This window comes from Cebus imitator, unplaced genomic scaffold (genome assembly GCF_001604975.1).
Source record: "Cebus imitator isolate Cc_AM_T3 unplaced genomic scaffold, Cebus_imitator-1.0 Scaffold43, whole genome shotgun sequence".
Taxonomy (NCBI): Eukaryota; Metazoa; Chordata; class Mammalia; order Primates; family Cebidae; genus Cebus; species Cebus imitator.
In genome coordinates this window covers 7,838,479-7,857,625 of record NW_016107358.1, presented here as the reverse complement: position 1 = coordinate 7,857,625, position 19,147 = coordinate 7,838,479, and the positions used below count along the sequence as shown (strand labels likewise).

General features: G+C 40.5%; 2 protein-coding genes across 5 annotated transcripts in view; one reads left to right on the top strand and one right to left on the bottom strand.

Annotated features, from left to right (window-relative positions):
* CAGE1 (cancer antigen 1) overlaps window positions 1-16,378 on the bottom strand; it is a 54,436-nt gene extending 38,058 nt beyond the window's left edge. Inside the window, exons 1-6 of one of the 3 annotated variants that reach the window (XM_017526748.2) lie at window positions 15,865-16,378; window positions 13,709-13,927; window positions 12,500-12,587; window positions 10,201-10,610; window positions 4,656-5,714; window positions 1,174-1,320 (exon numbers count right to left, since the gene is read on the bottom strand). In XM_017526748.2, coding sequence (XP_017382237.1) covers window positions 1,174-1,320; window positions 4,656-5,714; window positions 10,201-10,610; window positions 12,500-12,587; window positions 13,709-13,903 — 1,899 coding nt within the window. In that variant the 5' untranslated portion in view covers window positions 13,904-13,927; window positions 15,865-16,378. The remainder of the gene's footprint in view (window positions 1-1,173; window positions 1,321-4,655; window positions 5,715-10,200; window positions 10,611-12,499; window positions 12,588-13,708; window positions 13,928-15,864) is intronic. The other 2 variants (XM_017526745.2, XM_017526747.2) reach the window with 2 other exon arrangements.
* Window positions 16,379-16,432: 54 nt separating this feature from the next.
* The window catches only part of RIOK1 (RIO kinase 1), a 26,629-nt gene continuing 23,914 nt past the window's right edge, over window positions 16,433-19,147 (top strand). The window contains exon 1 of one of the 2 annotated variants that reach the window (XM_017526749.2): window positions 16,433-16,726. In XM_017526749.2, coding sequence (XP_017382238.1) covers window positions 16,656-16,726 — 71 coding nt within the window. In that variant the 5' untranslated portion in view covers window positions 16,433-16,655. The remainder of the gene's footprint in view (window positions 16,727-19,147) is intronic. The other variant, XM_037737864.1, reaches the window with a different exon arrangement.

Below are 19,147 nucleotides of genomic sequence, written 5' to 3'. Positions count from 1 at the left end.
AAAAAAAAAAAAAAAAAAAAAAAAAAAAATGTTCGGTCCAGTTTCCAGCATGCAATACACACTAGTTTTCAATAAATTTTAGCTAATATAAAACAGAAATAGGATTTGTGTTGTATCAAGAACATAACAAGCCCACATCCCCAATTTCTGGCTCAGATGAGTACATTTAAGATCTAAGAAATGTACAATAATAGAAGAGGAAGAAAGAGAGCTAGCCAGTTTGAGAATCTATTGAATGCATGTCCTTTATTTATTTATTTATTTTTATTATTTTTTTTGAGATGGAGTCTCACCCTGTTGCCAGACTGGAGTGCAGTGGCTCGATCTTGGTTCACTGCAACCTCCGTCTTCTGGGTTCAAGTGATTCTCCTGCCTCAGCCTCCCGAGTAGCTGGGATTACAGGCACACACAATCACGCCTGGCTAATTTTTGTATTTTTAGTAGAGATGGGATTTCACCGTGTTGGCCAGGCTGGTCTCAAAATCCTGAGCTCAGGTGATCCACCTGCCTTGACCTTCCAAAGTGCTGAGATTACAGGTGTGAGCCACCACATCTGACTGTGCATGTTGTTTAATTCATTATTTTCATTAAATGCAGTGCTTATAGGCACCGAGGACAGCAGTATCATTCCCCCATCTTAAAGATGAGGAAACTGAAGTAGAGGTTAGGTTACTTGGCCAAGTTACATAGCTAGGAAATGATGATGCCAGTATCTCAACTCCTCTGACAGCATCTTCACTTTTTATTCTACTAATGTACATGACTCTACACTGCCCTTCCCCCACTCATAGCCAAAAGCAGTATTTTAGATTAGGCAAACAGTTCATTAATGTGAACAATCACTAATCACTAGGCACAGACTGACCCAGAGTACAAGACTACTGCTCTGGGAGGGCATCCCTGAAATGTGGAAAGTACTAAATAAAGGGGTTCTCTTTATCTTATTACATTTTATCTTTCTGTACACTTGTGAAAATTAGGGGTTCAAGAAAGATAAACAGAAGAAAGGCAGGGGCAAAGAAGGGCTAACTGGATGGCTTAGGGGTCTGTATTTTATCTTCAATTCTTCAATTTTTTCTTCACACAACTTAATTCCTTTTTTTCCTCTCTTTTGGTCCAACTCCAGTATTTATTCCTCCCCTACTAAAATATCTGATATATATGTTTTATTACCTGGCACGTAAGAAGTCCTACCATCAGAGCCAGAAGACTGTGCATTTTGGAGGCCAGCTGAGATCTTTTGTTATCTTCAGGATTCAGGCTCTTTTCTTCACAAGGTGAGCAATCTGGGAGCAGGTTAGACTGTGTCGTTTTTGTATCCTACATGCACATAATTCATATTTGTCAAAATAAAGATGAAGAACCTGAAATATCTTTTAAGTAAAATACTGAATGAATGAATTCCCACATTTAAAAACCTTGGGTGAGATGGTTCTCAAACTTTTTGATCTTAGGATCCCTTTAGAAATTAAAACTGAGGATATTTAAAAATATTTGTTTACTAACTCTTTTAAAGCAGCAATAAATCCATTATGCATAAACATAAATAACAATTTATTTATTGATTTTTGAGCCAGGGTCTCTCCCTGTCACACAGGTGAGAGTGCAGTAGTGGGAACATGGCTCACGGCAGCCTCAAACGCCTAGGCTCACACGATCCTCCCACCTCAGCCTCCCCAGTAGCTAAAACCACAGGTGCATGCCACCACACCAAGCTAATTTTTCAAATTTTTTGTAGAAATGGGGTCTTGCCATGTTGTCCAGGCCGGTCTCAAACTCCTGGACTCAAGCAATGTTCTTGCCTTGGCCTCCCAAGGTGCTAGGATTACAAGTATGAATGACAGTGCCCTACCAATAACCATTTTTAAATAAAACAATTACCACACTTTTCAAAACAAAAAAGTTAGTGAAAAGAGTGGCACTGTTTTACATTTTTTGCAAATATTTTTAATGCTGGCTTAATTGAAGACAGCTGGATTCTCGTATTTGCTTCACACATTCCATTAGTCGTGAGGGCAATTACATCATCACACATCATGTGGCTTCTGGAAAACTCCACTGTACACTTGTGAAAAAATGAGAGTAAAAAAGGCAATGTCTTAATATTACTATAAAGATAATTTTGATTTCACAGATACTCCCAGACCATACTTGGAGAAAAGAGAACTAGAGTTCATGAAAAGCAAAACTATAAGCAGAGTAAATATGAATTAAGAGTGTTAGAGAAATTGATTGGTCAAAATAAAATAAGGAACTTAAAAAAAAAAAGCTCAAGAAGAAAAGTATATACCATGCCAAATTTCTGTACAATTAAACTAATTCAGAGCTTACCAATTCAAAATTCATCATGATTTGATTAGGAGCTCAAGTTAAGGCGGCTTAGGTCAGGGGTTCTCAAAGTGTGGTCCCAGGACCAGCAGCATCAACAACAATTGGGATCTTGCTAGAAATGCACGTTCTCAGGCCCCACCCCACAACTACTGAATCAGAAAACTCTAGGGTAGAGCCACCAGTCTGTGTTTTAACAAACGTTTCAGGGAATTTTGAAGAATGTTCAAGTTTGAAAATCACTGGCTTAGATAATTCTCTTTTCTTAGATCTTAGAATTTTTTTTTTAATTTAGGAAAGAATATTTTCCTAAGAATCCTTAAAAACAATAGAATCATTTACTTGTAAATAATATTTAAAATGATTATAGATTCATAAAAGAGGGTCCACTAAAGGCAACTAAAGGTAACATCAGCTCAGTTCAAGTTATTAACACTAATACAAAAATAGACCAGGTGCGGTGTATCATGCTTGTAATTCCAGCACTTTGGGAGCCTGAGGTGGGCAGATCACCTGAGGTCAGGTGTTTGAGACCAGCCTGGCCAACATGGTGAAACCCTGTCTCTACTAAAAATACAAAAAAAATTGGCTGGGTGTGGTAGTGTACACCTATAATCCCAGCTACTGAGGAGGCTGAGGCAGGAGTATTGCTTGAACCTGGGAGGCAGAGGTTGCAGTTAGCGGAGATCACATCACTGCACTCCAGTCTGAGTGACAGACCGAGACTCCATCTTAAAAAATAAATAAATAGGCCGGGCGCGGTGGCTCAAGCCTGTAATCCCAGCACTTTGGGAGGCCGAGGCGGGTGGATCACGAGGTCAAGAGATCGAGACCATCCTGGTCAACATGGTGAAACCCCGTCTCTACTAAAAATACAAAAAAGTAGCTGGGCATGGTGGCGCGTGCCTGTAATCCCAGCTACTCAGGAGGCTGAGGCAGGAGAATTGCCTGAACCCGGGAGGCGGAGGTTGCGGTGAGCTGAGATCGTGCCACTGCACTCCAGCCTGGGTAACAAGAGCAAAACTCCGTCTCAAAAATAAATAAATAAATAAATAAATAAATAAAACAAATACAAAAAATAAACTTACACATTTTTCTAGTTCAGATTAGTTTTCTTTCCAAGTAGACAGTTAATAAGATTTCACTATACGTACGTTAAGGCAGGCCTACACAAGTGAAATAGATGTGCTCTGTCCTGTGAAAATTATCACTTCCAGAATGTATTTCCAGGTTTTTGGCTGCCAAAAAAGCCTTTTGAACTACATGTAATAAAAGATTACTGCTTCTCCAAACATACTGATACGGTTCTGATGCTGTTCTTAAATGTATAAAACTAGTATACGATATAGGTTTGTTTTCTCTTGTAAACTAAATATACTATTGTATTAGTTTGTTTTGTTGATGAATAGGACTGCGAGACAACTTAGAAAATCTTTTCTCACAGGTAACCACTGGGGCTGGGTGCGATGGCTTACACCTGTAATCCCAGCACTTTGGGAGGTTCAGGCTGGTGGATCACTTGGGTCATGAGTTTGAGACCAGCCTGGCCAACATAGTGAAGCCCCATCTCGACTAAAAACACAAAATTCACCAAGCGTGGTGGCACACGCCTGTAATCCCAGTTATTCAAGAGGCTGAGGCAAGAGAATCACTTGAACCTGGGAGGCAGAAGTTGCAGTGGGCCAAGATCGTGCCATTGCACTTCAGCCTGGGTGATAGAGCAATACTCTGTCTCAAAAAAAAAAAAGGTAACTGCTGGGAGATGCTTCTGATGACTGGCGATGAGTACCCACAAAACTGTCATGTTAACTATCACCTCTACCAAAATAATCACAGAAGGCAGGAATAGCTGTTAATCTTGAGTATTCATGAACCAAAAGAGACTTCTTCAAACCTGTGCTGTTTCTGTACCTGTTTTTCTTTTCTTTTCTTTTTTTTTGAGACAGGATCTTGCTCTGTCACCTGGGCTGAAGTGCAATGGCACAATCATAGCTCACTGCAGCTTCAAGCTCCTGGGCTCAGGAAGTCCCCCTGTCCCAGCCTCTTGAATAGATAGGACTATTTGTGCATACCACCATGCATGGTAGACTGGCTGATTTAAAAAAATTTTTGTAGATATAAGGTCTCACTATGTTGCCCAGGCTGGTGTCAAACTCCTAGCCTCAAGAGATCCTCCCACCTCAGTCTCCCAAAGTGCTGAGATCTGTTTCTTTCTTTAACAACTCTTTCTGCAAACAAACCTAAGTAAGTGCCATGTCTAAATATGCATCACCAGAGCACTAGAAACTCTTGAGATTCTGCAGTAGACTTAGAATGTGCATTGATACCTTGGTAATATCTGACTTCATGACTTCCTCAAATTGCTCTTTTAACTGAGCTGTCTCATATATAGGGACATAATTTTGCTCTTCACACCTTGCAACCTGCTGTTTAAGTTTTGCATTCTCACTTTTTACTTCGTTGATTTGCTGCTGAAGTTTTACGTTCTTAGTTCTTTCATTTTCAGACATAAATTGCAAATTTTTAACTTGAGTGAGCAATTTCTCAAGTCTAGATTTTAGTTTCTGTCTTTCTTCCAGGTTTTCCTTTTCACGGTTCTGGAATTCCTCCTGTAAAGACAAGAACTCTTGTTCTCGGGTCTCTTTTTCTCGTTTCAGCAAGTCCAAAGCAGAAGCTGTGGCCTTTTCTAGTTCTTCTTTGAGTTGTTGCAGTCTCTCTACCTCTTCTTCTTTCTTGCTTAAGGCTTTGTCCATCTCTAAATACTGACTTAAAGATTTATTTTTTTGTTGCATTTCAGTCATGTACCTTTCCTGTAAACGCACATAATTAGCCTTGATCTTCTTAAATTGAAGCTGTAACATTTCCTTCTCATTCCTGGATTCCTGAAGATGTTTTTGGGTGTTAGCTAAAATCTCTTGCAAATTCTGCAATGTCTTTTTAGTATCATTCTTCTCCAGGATTATTTTGTATTTGTCTTCAATTAATTCTTCAACATTTTCCTTTAGCTTATTGATGACATCAACGAACACTTGTTGTTTGGTAATCTTCATCTGTAGTTCTTTAACTCGCTTCTCTAAATACAGATTACTACACTGGAGTTCTTGGATTCGCACTTCCTGCTTTCTGTTAGTATGTTTTAATTTCCGCAAGACTTCATTTAAAGCCATGTCCTCTTCCAAAGGTTGTAAACTTTCAATGCTTTGCTCCATGTTAGGCATCTTGCAGTTCTCCCGAGATGTTTTACTCCTCCAGGAGATACCTGATGGAGACCAAGTTGATTCAATTTCTGGCCTCTCCATACCCTCTGCTGTGACTTCCTTTTGGTGACTGACTGACATCTCAGGAATCTCCCCATAATTCTGTATTTCTTTTGAAGGAACTGAAGTCTGTAAATTACAGTAAACAAAGTAAGTGTGAATGAGTAGAAAGGCCATAGCTTTCAAGTCAGATAGAGCTGGCCTTGAATTCTATTAATAGATCCCCTTTTTGGTTTCCTCCGTCATAAAGTAACAATAGTACCTACTTCCAATAATAACGCCTATTCACAAAAATACCTATGTATTAATTGCTAAATGTTTGTACAGCACCTAACAGCACAGCAGAGCACAGGCAGTAGGTAGATGATAGATAAATATCCCATGGACTTTGACAAAAGGAAGACTAAACTTTTATATTACCATTTTCTATCAAGCAAACTTCTCTGCACATACATAAGATGTTTGACTTCCAATGAACTCAGACAAATAAATGTATCAATTACCTTACAGACTGCAAGGTCTCTTTTTTTCTTTACATGTTATTACTGGGCCAAAAGTTTGGATTTTTAGGGAGGAACGGTCTCTTTTGAATATTTTTTTATTCCATATTTAGACCATTACCTCATTATGCTATGACTCTTAGGAACATTAGAATGGCAGAAGAACATGCCTCATGATTGACTTTATGCCCATGATATACGTTTTGGGGAAGTTATAAAAAGACAGTAGGCCAGGCTAGGTGGCTCACACCTGTAATCCCAGCACTTTGAAAGCCCAAGGCCGGTGGATCACCTGAGGTCAGGAGTTCAAGACCAGCCTGGCCAACATGGTGAAACCCTGTCTCTGCCCAAAATACAAAAATTAGCCAGGGGTGGTGGCACATGCCTGTAATCCCAGCTACTCAGGAAGCTGAGTGAGGCAGGAGAATTGCTTAAACACAGGGGGCGGAGGTTGCAGTGAGCTGAGATCACACCACTGCACTCCAGCCTGGGTGATGGAGTGACTCTGTCTCGAAATAATAATAATAATAATAAAGAAGAATTTTAGGCCGGGCGCGGTGGCTCAAGCCTGTAATTCCAGCACTTTGGGAGGCCAAGGCGGGTGGATCACGAGGTCAAGAGATCGAGACCATCCTGGTCAACATGGTGAAACCCCGTCTCTACTAAAAATACAAAAAATTAGCTGGGCATGGTGGCATGTGCCTGTAATCCCAGCTACTCAGGAGGCTGAGGCAGGAGAATCGCCTGAACCCAGGAGGCGGAGGTTGCGGTGAGCCGAGATCACGCCATTGCACTCCAGCCTGGGTAACAAGAGCGAAACTCTGTCTCAAAAAAAAAAAAAAAAGAAGAATTTTAAAAGACAGTAAATTGTGGTAAGAAATGGTGAAATGAATATGACATTGAAAACCCAGGCTAGGCACAGTAATCCCAACACTTTGGGAGCCCAAGGTGAGAGAATCCCTTGAGGCCAGGAGTTCGAGATCAGCCTGGTTAATGTAGTGAGACCCTATCTCTACAAAAAAATCTTAAAAATCAGTCGGGCATGCTGGCATGTGCCTCTAGTCCTAGCTCCTTGGGAAGCTGAGGCAGAAGGATTGCTTGTGAGCTATCATCACACTACTCTCCAGTCTGAGTAACAGAGCAAGACCTTGTATCTAAAAAAATAAAAAATAAAAACCCAGCAAAAGGTATCTGTAGTGGTGTACTGTATAATTCTCTGGAATTTAGAGACAATGGACTTCTGTATTTTGTTTTTCGAGTTCACCCTTCTGCAGAACCTTGAATCTTAATGGTTTTTCAATGTTACGGAATAAAGATAACTTTCATTACTGAGACCTACAAGGCCCTAATATCTTGCTCTTGATATCTGCTATAGTTTAAATGGATCCCCTAAAGTGCATGTGCCAGAAGCTTAATCCGCAGTGCGACAGTGTTGGAAGAGGGGGCCTACTAAGAAGTGAATAAAAATGACTAAATGTTATCGCAGAATTGTGTTACTTATCACAAGTTAATTTGTTATAAAAGTGAGTTTGGCCTTCACTTGCTCCCTCGGTCTCACCCTCTTTTGCCCTTCCACCTCCCACCATGGAATGACAGCACACAGACCCTCACATGATGCGGGCACCATAGACCTAGACTCCAGAACTGTGAGCCAGATAAATTGCTATTCATTATAAATTACCCAGTCTGTGATGTAGTTGCAGCAGTAAGAAATGAACTAAAACAGTATCTGACCCACACCACCTCTCTGTCTTCATCTGCTATGCCCCTCCTGCTCCCTCCAACTCTGATCTTCCTGGACTCAGGGCTTCCTTCAGGTCCTAGTAGGTACCATCCTTCCTGTGGCCAGAGAATTTGTAGACATTCTTCTGCATGAAATGCTCTCCCACCCATAGCTGCCTAATTAACTCTTACTCATCTTTTAGAGCTCAGCTCAATGATCACTTCTTCAGGAATGCCTTCCCCAGACTCCCTGATCAGGGTAGTTTCATTACCATAGATACCCATCCTACTTATATTTACAACACTTATCATAGTTGCAAGTTGGTATGTAACTTTATATAGCATTATACCTGCTCTACATACACTTTATATGCAACTTTTGTTCATAGAACTTATTGAACTTTTCATAGTTGCAAGTTTACATTTATTTGTGGGATTATTTGATTAATGACTATCTCCTCTAGTAGGATGCTGTTTTCATCAGAACAAGAACTACATCTTTTTGTCTAACCATTACCTAACTAATATATAGTACAGACCTGGCATGTAACAGATGCCTAAAGGTATCTATTGACTGAATGAAAAATGGCTAAATGCAATGGAAAGAGGAAATAACAATCTTGAGAAACCCTATTTAAGCTTATTTTTTAAATGTTGTTTTCCAGAAATTAACATGGACGAATAAAGTTCTTTTTAATGTTGTCATCTACTTTCAAAAAAAGAAAAAACTGCTCATACTTGTAAATAAGGCATTATAGCCACAGCATTTCCCACCAAACTCACATTGAAAAGTTATTATTGGCCAGGTGTGGTAGCTCACACCTGTAATCCCAGAACTATGGGAGGCAAGGTAGGTGGATCACTTGAGGTCAGCAGTTCAAGACCAGCCTGGTCAACATGGTGAAACACCGTCTCTACGAAATATGGAAAAAATTAGCCAGGTGTAATGGCACATGCCTGTAATCCCAGCTACTTGGGAGGCTGAGGCAGGAGAATTGTTTGAATCCAGGAAGTAGAGGTTGGTGTGAGCTGAGGATCATGCCACTGCTCTCCAGCCTGGACAACAAAGTGAGACTCCGTCTCAAAAACAAAACAAAACAATAACAAAAAAAGAAAAGAAAAGGTATTACCTATACTATTCTTGAATTTTATCTATTTGCCCATAACAATTCCTAGTATTTTTATTTTTGTTCAGAAAGTACACAGAATATATAGTGTTGGTATCTTCCTCGATTCAGGAAGTACAGAAAGTACACAGAATATATACTGTTGGTATCTTCAGTGCTCTTAGGATACTACATGTATGTCAATAAACCAAAGGATAAACTAATATTTTCACTTTAACAGAAAAATTAATATTTTGGTTGTCAATAGAAATCCAGCATGACAGAGAAATCTTGTTTTCTTGAAAAATTAATTAGTGCCTCTGCATTCCTTCCTCTTCTCAACCTTTCCATTACTGTAAACGCTGCTACTTCCAGCCAGTTTGATTCAACAAATATAAAAGCTTATTATATTCAGGCTGCTCTGTCTACACAGTAGCCATTCTTTTCTTTCTTTATGTCTCTAATGAAATTGCTTTCGATGAAAAAAAAATAGTAAAAAAGCTTATTATATTCAAGGAACCGTTTAGATGCAATGGTGCATAAAAGGGTGAGGAAGACAGAGTCCCGATCCTCAGAGAAATTACCATTTGGTAGAGCTAATCCTCAAGTATGAACTTGATTTTATCAGAAAAATTTATTTCTGAATTGGCTAAGATCTCAGAATGCATTTTCCTTGGAGAAGCAAAGTCCCTTGTGTTAACTAGGTGATTTAACACTACTTGGAAAAGTCTCAGATTATACGTGTGTGTGTGTATGTGTGTGTGTGTGTATGTGTGTGTGTGTGTGTGTATATATATATATATATACATTTAAAATTTTTTCATTCATTCATTCATTCGTTCGTTTATTTGAGACGAAGTCTCACTCTTGTTGCCTAGGCTGGAGTGCAGTGGCACAGTTTCTGCTCACTGTAACCTCTGCCTCCCGGATTCAAGCGATTATCGTGCCTCAGCCTCCCAAGTAGCTGGGATTACAGATTCCCGCCACCAGGCCCAGCTAACTTTTTTTGTATTTTTAGTAGAGACAGGGTTTCCCCATGTTGGTCAGGCTGGTATCGAACTCCTGACCTCAGGTGATCTGCCCACCTCGGCCTCCCTAAGTGCTAGGGTATGAGCCACCGCACACAGTCTTTTATATATATATATATATATATATTTTAAATGTATCCTTTTAATACTCCATAGGCTTTACTGACCATCACAATCTGACTCCTCTGCTTTATAATTAACTTTCAGATGAGCTAGAACTATTCTCTTTATAAAATGGTTTCACAATATTATTGTGTACACTTTCCTTATATAAGAAGCTTGGAGGTTGACTGGGGCTGAGGGCAGATTCCTTGGCAGTACTTTTAGCCAGTGACTTTTCTGTAAATTTCAGCGTCTCTCCACTGCAATGGATTAGAGGCGGGCTCCTAGGAGAAGGCTGTCTAAAATACTCATTACCAAGTTGGTCTGTATTTGCAGAAACACTAGTTTCCATTGGATTTTCTTCCTTAAATGAGTCTTGCTTTATATAGTTGTCTTTTGCATAATTATATACTTGACTTTGAAATTCTGGCTTCTCTGTCATTTCATCATCAAATGCTTCTACCCAGTGGAATTTGCAAACGGTTTCAAATTGTCTCAAGGAAGATATGCTGATAGTGTCAACTGGCTGAATTAGTACATTCTTTGAGTAATTTTCAATGTTGTTATCTCATAAGAAAGAGAAAGAAGGAAATAAAAGTGAGCAGACCATAAACTTGGGCAGTAACAGTTATATTTATATTTATCAAATAAACTGCTGTAGCCACTTAAGAAATATATAATTATTTCAACCTTTCTTACTGTGTGGATTTTAGCATGGTTTTGTGCTAGCAAACAAAACAAAACTTTTTACATGGGGGAAAGAAGTTCCCAAATGACAGCTACAAAAAAGCTTGTTATATATAATTCTGATCAAATACAACAAATTTCAAGACATCTTCAAAATTCTTTTGTTGTAACTTTAAGATGTTTCAAATTATAAAATGTTTCAAAAGGACAGGGAGAGTATAATAGAAAACACCTATAAACTTGCTTAATCCCACAAAAATCCCAAGATGTCAGTATTGTTATTATCTCTATTTTACAGTTAGGAAACAGAAGTGTACGAGATGTTAAAGTCACTTGTCTAAGGTCATAGAGCTGAGATTCTAGACTACTACTTCTAAATGCTCTACCATTTTTTAATATGACAAATTATGCAGATTTATTTTTTTAAAATTAGAAGTGAATAAGAAAACAAAATGTTACAAATTAATGATCATTTTAATCTAACTTTCCTCCTCCCCAGAGATAACCACTGTACTGAAGCCCATATGTATTCATTCTTCCCATTCTCGTTTTACTTTTACTGCTTAATTTATGTATCCTAAATAATATAATCAACATAATCATTCCTAAAGAATAAAGTTCCCAGATTTCCTCATTTTGACACTTTAATGTCCCAGTACTTTTTTTCACCGTACAGATTTGGGGTTACATCAACACACATCTCTTTATTTTTGAGACGGGGTCTCACTGTGGTTGCCCATGCTGGAATGCAGTGGTGTGATTCGGCTCACTGTGGTCTCAGCCTCCTGGGGTCAGGTGATTCTCCCACCTAGGCCTCCAGAATAGCTAGGACTATAGGCACATGCCATAACGCCCAGAAAATTTTTTTTTTAGTAGAGACAGCGTTGGTCGTGTTGCCCAAGCTGGTCTCAAACTACTGGAATCAAGCAATCCTCTGCCTTGGCCTCCCAAAGTGCTGGGATCATAGGTGTGAACCACGGCACCTGGTCTTTTATTTTATTTATTTTTTTGAGATGCAGTTTCACTCTTGTTGCCCAGGCTGGAGTGCAATGGCACAATCTTGGCTCACTGCAACCTCTGCCTCCAGGGTTCAAGCGATTCTCCTGCCCTATCCTCCCAAGTAGCTGGGAATTACAGGCATGTACCACCACGCCTGGCTAATTTTGTATTTTTAGTAGAGACAGGGTTTCTCCATTTTGGTCAGGCTGGTCTCAAACTCCCAACCTCAGGTGATCCACCTGCCTCGGCCTCCCAAAGTGCTGGGATTACAGGCATGAGCCACCGCAACCGGCGCCCCCTTTTTCTTCAAGAGATAGGTTCTCTTTTGTTGCCCACTGGAGTGCAGTGACATGATCACAGCTTATAACAGCCTTGGACTTTCTGGCTCAAGCAATCCTCCCACCTGGCCTTCCAAAGCACTGGTATTATAGGTATGATCCACCACACCCAACTTCAACACACAATTAAAGATACTTGTATAGTAGAAAATTCTTGTGTCTGAGACTGGGACTTGATCATGGCTCATTCATTTAAAGCTACACAATCTTGGGCAGGTTACTCTCTGAGTCTTATTTAAGTCATCTGTAAAATGAAGATTAAAAACAGCCCTTACTTCAATTTTTAAAAATCTTTATTTCAATAAGATTGTTTGTGGATTAAGTGTGAGAATGTATATAAGGTGCTTAGCACAATACCTGGCTATTGTTATTACCACAGATCATAAAAAAATTTTTCTCTCTTTTGCATATTGCTAACAAATAGATACTTACCACCTAACAAATTGTCTAGTGTGCTATAAGCATCTTCACAAAGTGTGGATTTGTATTCATTTTCCCTTTCAAAATTCTCTATTTCATTCTGTATTAATAAAAAATGCATTAATATTAATACTTCAAACAAACATAAGCTTCTTCTAAAGGTATTTGCACATTGCTATGTAATTCTATTAGAATATTTCATTGTAATGAATATGGTAGAATGTGCTTTCCAGTATCTTTCCCCAGCGTATATTTGGCTCCCTTTTCATAAAACTATGCTAACAGAGTCACAATATTAAACAAAAATGTCACATAGCTTGCTATTTTAAGATTTTGGTTTTTTGGTAAGTCAAATTATGTGACTATAAACTTAGGGATATGTGTTAGCGTATTTATCTTATTGATAATTCTTTGATGTTTATTAAATCTAGTCTAGACAGCATTAAAATCATTGTTATTCCAGTCTATTAACACTGAAGATATATAAAACAGGCATATATCTGTTACATATTTTTATAAATTCCTATTTAGCAGAATCAGATGTCACTATCAAATGTTTAGAACAACATTCACGAAGATATTAGGATATTACAGTCTTATTTTGTAAGAAAGGGAACTAGGCATTTTCATGAAGATAGGAAAGTTGTCATTTACATGCAGGGTGCTGTCAATGTCATTATGAGTGATAACTGAATCATTTGCATACTGACTTAAGTGGAAGACGCATTAGACTAGACGTCAGTTTCCTTGAGCTCTTGTCCTGGCTATGTAACTGAACTGTTGTGGTCATGTCCCCTGGCTGCACTCCTGGGACTTCATGAGTCTAGAAAGGATTCTAACACCATGTGTAAAAATGTACCTTGCTCTGTTGCCCAGGCTTGAGTGCAGTGGCATGATCTCGGCTCACTGCAACCTCTGCCTCCCAGGTTCAAGCAATTCTCCTGCCTCAGCCTCTGGAGTAGCTGGGATTACAGGTGCTCGCTAACATGCCCAGCTAATTTTTATATTTTTAGCAGAGATGGGGTCTCACCATGTTGCTCAGGCTGGTCAAAATATATCTTCCACCAGTGAAGCTGGGAAAACCAGACCTTGTATTCCCCTGTTATATGTCCACTGACAATTCTTTTATTGTTCCTTATGTACTTGAAGAAGTTTTCATATGGAAGACAATGTGAATTCTGAATACATCTGAGCCTCCTGGAACTTATAAGCAATGCATACCTGAGGCAAGTCACAAGTGGTACTGGTGGTTTCCATACAGATGGGAGAATCTGAAAGCGTTAAGCCTTGAGAAAGATTGCTGACATTCATGGTATCTGATTCCGACATGCTTTCTAATTTTTCATGAGAAGTATCCACTTCAAAATGTACAGGATCTGAAGGTGATGCCCCAAATTTCTTATAGTCCTTGTTCATAACTGTTGAATAATGGAAGGCTTCCTTAAAAAAAAAAAAAGGATGCCTATTAGTATGTGCAAACAAAGTTTTTTCCCTATCCTTCTTCTCATTAACAGAGTAGCAAAGTTTACTACTGTTATTTAAAATGTCATCTGTCAAGTTATTAGAAAAATTAAAAACTTTAAGTATACCATGAAAATTTGGTGTGGTAGAAAATACTGATTTGGAAAATAACAGTATTGACTACTATCCAATAATTCCCTAAAAGGCTTTGGACCTAGAAGGTGAAGGAATCTCTATGTTACTTAATCAAAGGATATTTACAAAATATTATCAGAGACCTATTAGGTTCCACAAAATGCTGTATTTTGTTCACTTGATACCTTCCACTTGAACACCTCACTAGCAAGTTGAATCCAGGATTGTAAATCAGTTTTCCCTCCTCATGTTCCCACACTGCATCTACTCTCTCAAGTACCTGTGTTTGAAAATGGAGTTGTCTTGGCATCCCTCTACCTCATCATCCATGGCTCTTCGGATACCAAGTCTCATCCATTTCTCCTTTAAAAATGCCTTTCAGTGACCTGTGCTTGCTTTCTATCCCGTGTTGCCACACCGGTCCACATTCTCCTGACTTCCTCTGGCCTGTCCGGAGCAGAGAGTGGAAAGGATGGCCACTCACATTGAGTCTAAATTCTCCTGCCTGTCTTTCCAAGCCATCCATAGCCTGCAGTGACATTACCTACCCAGTACTCCTCTGCTCAACTCAGATCAGGCTCATTTCCCTGCAGACAGTGTTCCTTACGGCTTAAGCTTCAGCCATCTGCCCTAGCATGTCCTCTCCTAAAGCCTTCCCATCTATCCATTCATCTATTTTTTAAATTCCTACAATGTCTCCAGTCTCTAAATCTCTCACAATTCAGCACTTAGTGACTTTGTTTACTGTTTTAGAGCTTCACCACTGTTTCAAGGCTGTTAGTGCTTGTACTTACAGATCATAAATCCCTTGAGAGGAGTCGACTTATGGCTTACCAATATCCACTACTGCAAATGGACCAGTGCTGTCTAACGAGCAAATTATTGATTGAATCCTGCATTCTAATGATTTATTTCTATCAAGCTCTCTCAATTTATAGTCATGACTCATCTGCCTGGATTATTTTACTGAAATTCTGAATGGATAGTTTATTGAAAATTAGTTGTTTTCAAACCTATGACATCAGTCAGTAAAATGTAAAAAAGTCAAGCAGGTTAGTCAGGATCAGTGAAAGGCTCAACTTTATGCTCACCTTTTGTCTTTCAAATAATGCTGCCTGGATTGTGTTGAGATCTGAAAAATCCTTGCTTTGTTTCCCCAGTGCAAAAAATCGCAAAGGCCTTGTTTCTTTTTTTTTTTTTTTTTTTTTTGTGAACCCAGCACTTACATTTCTACAACTTTGTTCATCCCTCATATAGCACTGCACAATCTGCCAGTTTACCTCTTTAATTTAAAGTCAGGCTATTTTGGCTGGGTGCTTAGGCCTGTAATCCCAGCACTTTGGGAGGCCGAGGCAGGTGAATCACCTGAGGACGGGAGTCGGAGACCAGCCTGATCAACATGGAAGAAACCCGTCTCTACCAAAAATACAAAATTAGCTGGGGGTGGCGGGCGCCTGTAATTTCAGGTACTTAGGAGGCTGAGGCAGGAGAATCGCTTGAACCTGGGAAGTGGAGGTTGCGGTGAGCCGAGATCACACCATTGCACTCCAGCCTGGGCAACAACAGCAAAACTGTTTTTGTTTTTTTTAAAAAAAAGGCTATTTTTTTTTCTATTTTTCTATCTTTCATTTGTCCTTACCAGGTTTATAGTGGATTTTTAACATATTTATCAAATGTTTGTATAGATGTTCCAAAGACACTCTAAAGCTGTTTTAAGATAGGAGTTACTGGCAAAAACCATAGTCTTGTTTAAAAGTTTTGCATCGTACAACAAACTTTACCTTTTTAAAAAGCACTTATTCATTTTCACCACAAAATGAGGCACCAAACTTTTTAACACAGAGAAGTGTGCTCACTTCAGGATCCATAGAGTTTCTTGGCCCCACGCTACGGACTTGGCGCTTCCTCCCTCTGCACCGGGTTTTGCGGGAGACAGAACGCTTTCCAACCTCCTCCACCGGGGACTCTCACAAACTCGCAATCGGGCTCCCTGGGCGCTGGAACGCCCCTGTGTGACGTCCGCTCGCGCCGGCGGATCTCGGCGGGTACAGGCGCAGCCCGCGAGACCCGAACGACCCCGGGTCCGTCTCCCCAGAGTGAAGTTAAGAGGGTACGACTCCCTAGGCCGAACACTGTGGGTTAGCGGGCGCCTCCTGCCGCAGTAAACACAAAATAGGGTACAGAAACGAAAACTCCGGGAAGAAACGGCCAACACCGGCCTCGCCAGGCAGGCTACTCAACACGCCTGCCTCGGAACGTGGAGCGTCCACTGAACCCACACAACATTCCATTGAGCTAGCTCTGAACTCGCAGCCCGCCTGCGAGAGGGGCGGGACTTCCTCTCAAGTCAGACTTCCGGGGGGCGGGGCTTCCGGTTGGGGAGCCAGGGCGGCCTGTCAGCGGCGTAGCAGTTGGTCAGGTTTTCCTGTCGCACGTGGTGGCTACTGTTGGCTTCTGAATGGTTTGTAAGGCGGAGATCCACGCCGAAGCCGTTGGATCGGTCGCGGGTACATCCGTTTGAGCCGTTTCTGTCTCAGTGCAAAGCGGCGGCCTCCGGCGGCGCCTTTCAGTCATGGACTACCGGCGACTGCTCATGAGCAGGGTGGTCCCCGGGCAGTTCGACGACGCGGACTCCTCCGACAGGTAGGCGACCGTACAGTGCACTGGGTCTGGTTACTGCTGTCTCCTTGTCCGCCGCCGTGGGCAGTGGACTCTTGTCTGTGGTTTAGAGGAAGACTAGCGGTTCATCACTCAGTGTGTTGACAACATTTTGCCTGTTTCTGCATCCCAGCCGGATCTTTCTCCCAGTTCATCGCAGAGTTAGTGAAAGCCACTTGTCAAGGGAGTCTGCGGTTCCCAGGTTGGTTAGCGTCACTGGGAGGCAGAATTGGGGATAGCGATTAGGAAACACAGGTGTTTGCGTTTTAACCACAGGTAGGGTTCAACAAATACTTGCTAAACACTTAATATGTATCACGTTCTGTCCTGGGCGCCGGAGATAGTGATGAACAAGACGAACCAAGTTCCTGATGTCGTGGAACTTTGCCTTCTACATGAAAGGGAGGGCACATCATTTAAAAACCAAATAACGATTAGACTATGCAAATCGTTTGATATACTAAGTGTTGACTGAATGGTTAGGGAAAGGTTAAGTCCAGATTTTAATGACAAAGAGCTAATCTTGGCAAGAGCAGAGGGAACTGTATTTCACACAGAAGGGGCAGCAAGAGGGAAGGCCCTGAGGCCAGAGTGCCTAGAGCACAAAGAAGGTAGTTGAGAAGATTGGTAGGGTATTGATAGAGAAGTAAGAAGGGGGCCAGATCCTAGAGACCCTTATAAGCGATGGTGAAAAGTTCAGGTATTAACCTGGGTCTCATGGAAAGCCATAGGAGGGATTTTAGCAGAATGACATTATTTGATTGGAATCATTCTTCTATGTAGATGATGTTCATGGAGGGCGGGACTGGAGCAGAGAGACCAGTTCAAAGTAATAAGGTAATCAGATTCAAAATGGTGGGGACTGGAGATCGGATCCTAAAGATACATTTTGGAGGTAGAAGTGGCAGGGTTTGGTGGTAGTTTGGACATGGAGTCTGGCGAAAGAGGAATGAAGGATAACTCCTGCCTACAAGCAAAATGAAACATATTGGAGTTATTTTGGAATTCCAAGAAAACAATTTGTACTTTATGTTTACAGTGAGGATTCATTACATGTAGATTTTATTAATTATTGGGGATGTTTTTAATAAATATGTGTATGTTGACTGCTTTCTGTGTGTCAGATCTAGTCTTGTGTGGTAGGGAGGCATTGGTAAACTCCATCCTGCATGACCCAGAGCTTGCATCCTGGCAGTGGAAACCGAAATTATTAAATAATTAGACAAACTATTTGTATTAGAATTTGGTAAGTAATACAAAAGAGAAGTGGGTGAAAAATAAGTAAGGCTTCCTTAAGCAAGTGATAGTGAGCTGATACTTGAAGGATGAGTAGGGGTTAGCCAGAGGAAGGGGAAGGGCATTCCAGTTTTATGGTTCCAGAGAAGTGTACAGAAAGCCTTAGGGAAGAAGGTAAGCAGCAGAAGAAACACAGCCAGCACAGCTGGTGGGTAGTTAATGGTAATAAGAGGGCACTAATTTACCATCCACCCCAGGATATTGTAAGGATACACCAGTGATTTTCCATCAGGGAAGATGTTGCATCCCGACCTCTACCCAGCGGCTTTTGGCAATTTCTGGAGACGTTTTTATTTGTCACAGCTGGGGGCGGTGATGCATTAGTGGCATCTGGTAGGTAGAGGCCAGAGGTTTGCTGCTAAACATCCCACAATGAAGAATTATCTGGCAAAGTTGTAACTTTAACATGCCTCTCTAGGCAATTATACCATCAATCTATGGAACATATGTATGAAGTCCTGGTAAATAGCAAGTGTTTAATGATTATCTGCTCTCTTCTTCCATGTGTCCATGGGGAACCCTCGGAGCCACGGCTAATTAATAAATTGGGATTGATAATCAGAATTTACTTAAACTCACGCCTGTTTTTCAGCTGGTAGCTCATATTATCAGCTGCTTTTTTATGGTTTCTGTCCTTATTCTCTACAGGAGAGGTCAAAACTGATAGTCCCCTGTTGAATTTGGCCTGCAGACATGTTTTGTTTGGTATGCACGGTTATTTTAAAAATTGACTATGCCAATTAAGGGATAGATTTTACACAGAAATCCAGACTTCTAGCTTCTCTTGAAAAATTAAAATCTGGTAACACTAGGCCTGAATCCTCATATGGCCAAAAAAAATAAAGAAAGTCCTTACTAGTTGGGCTCCTTTTACCCTAGACCTCTTTTCCCAGTTTGCCAGTGCCCGCTTCTGTCGCTTCTATCGTGCAGTCTACTTCACTCATTTATAATGCCTGGCCCCTGTATTCACCATTTCTTCCCATCATGAACAAGGATGATTTGGAGTTCTTTGTGGAACACAAAGCTTGATGTAACTTCTTTTGTTGCAAAGTGTTATCAAATTCAAAGTAAGGCTGCCTTAGACTTACTCCCAAATTTTTTGTCGGAAAG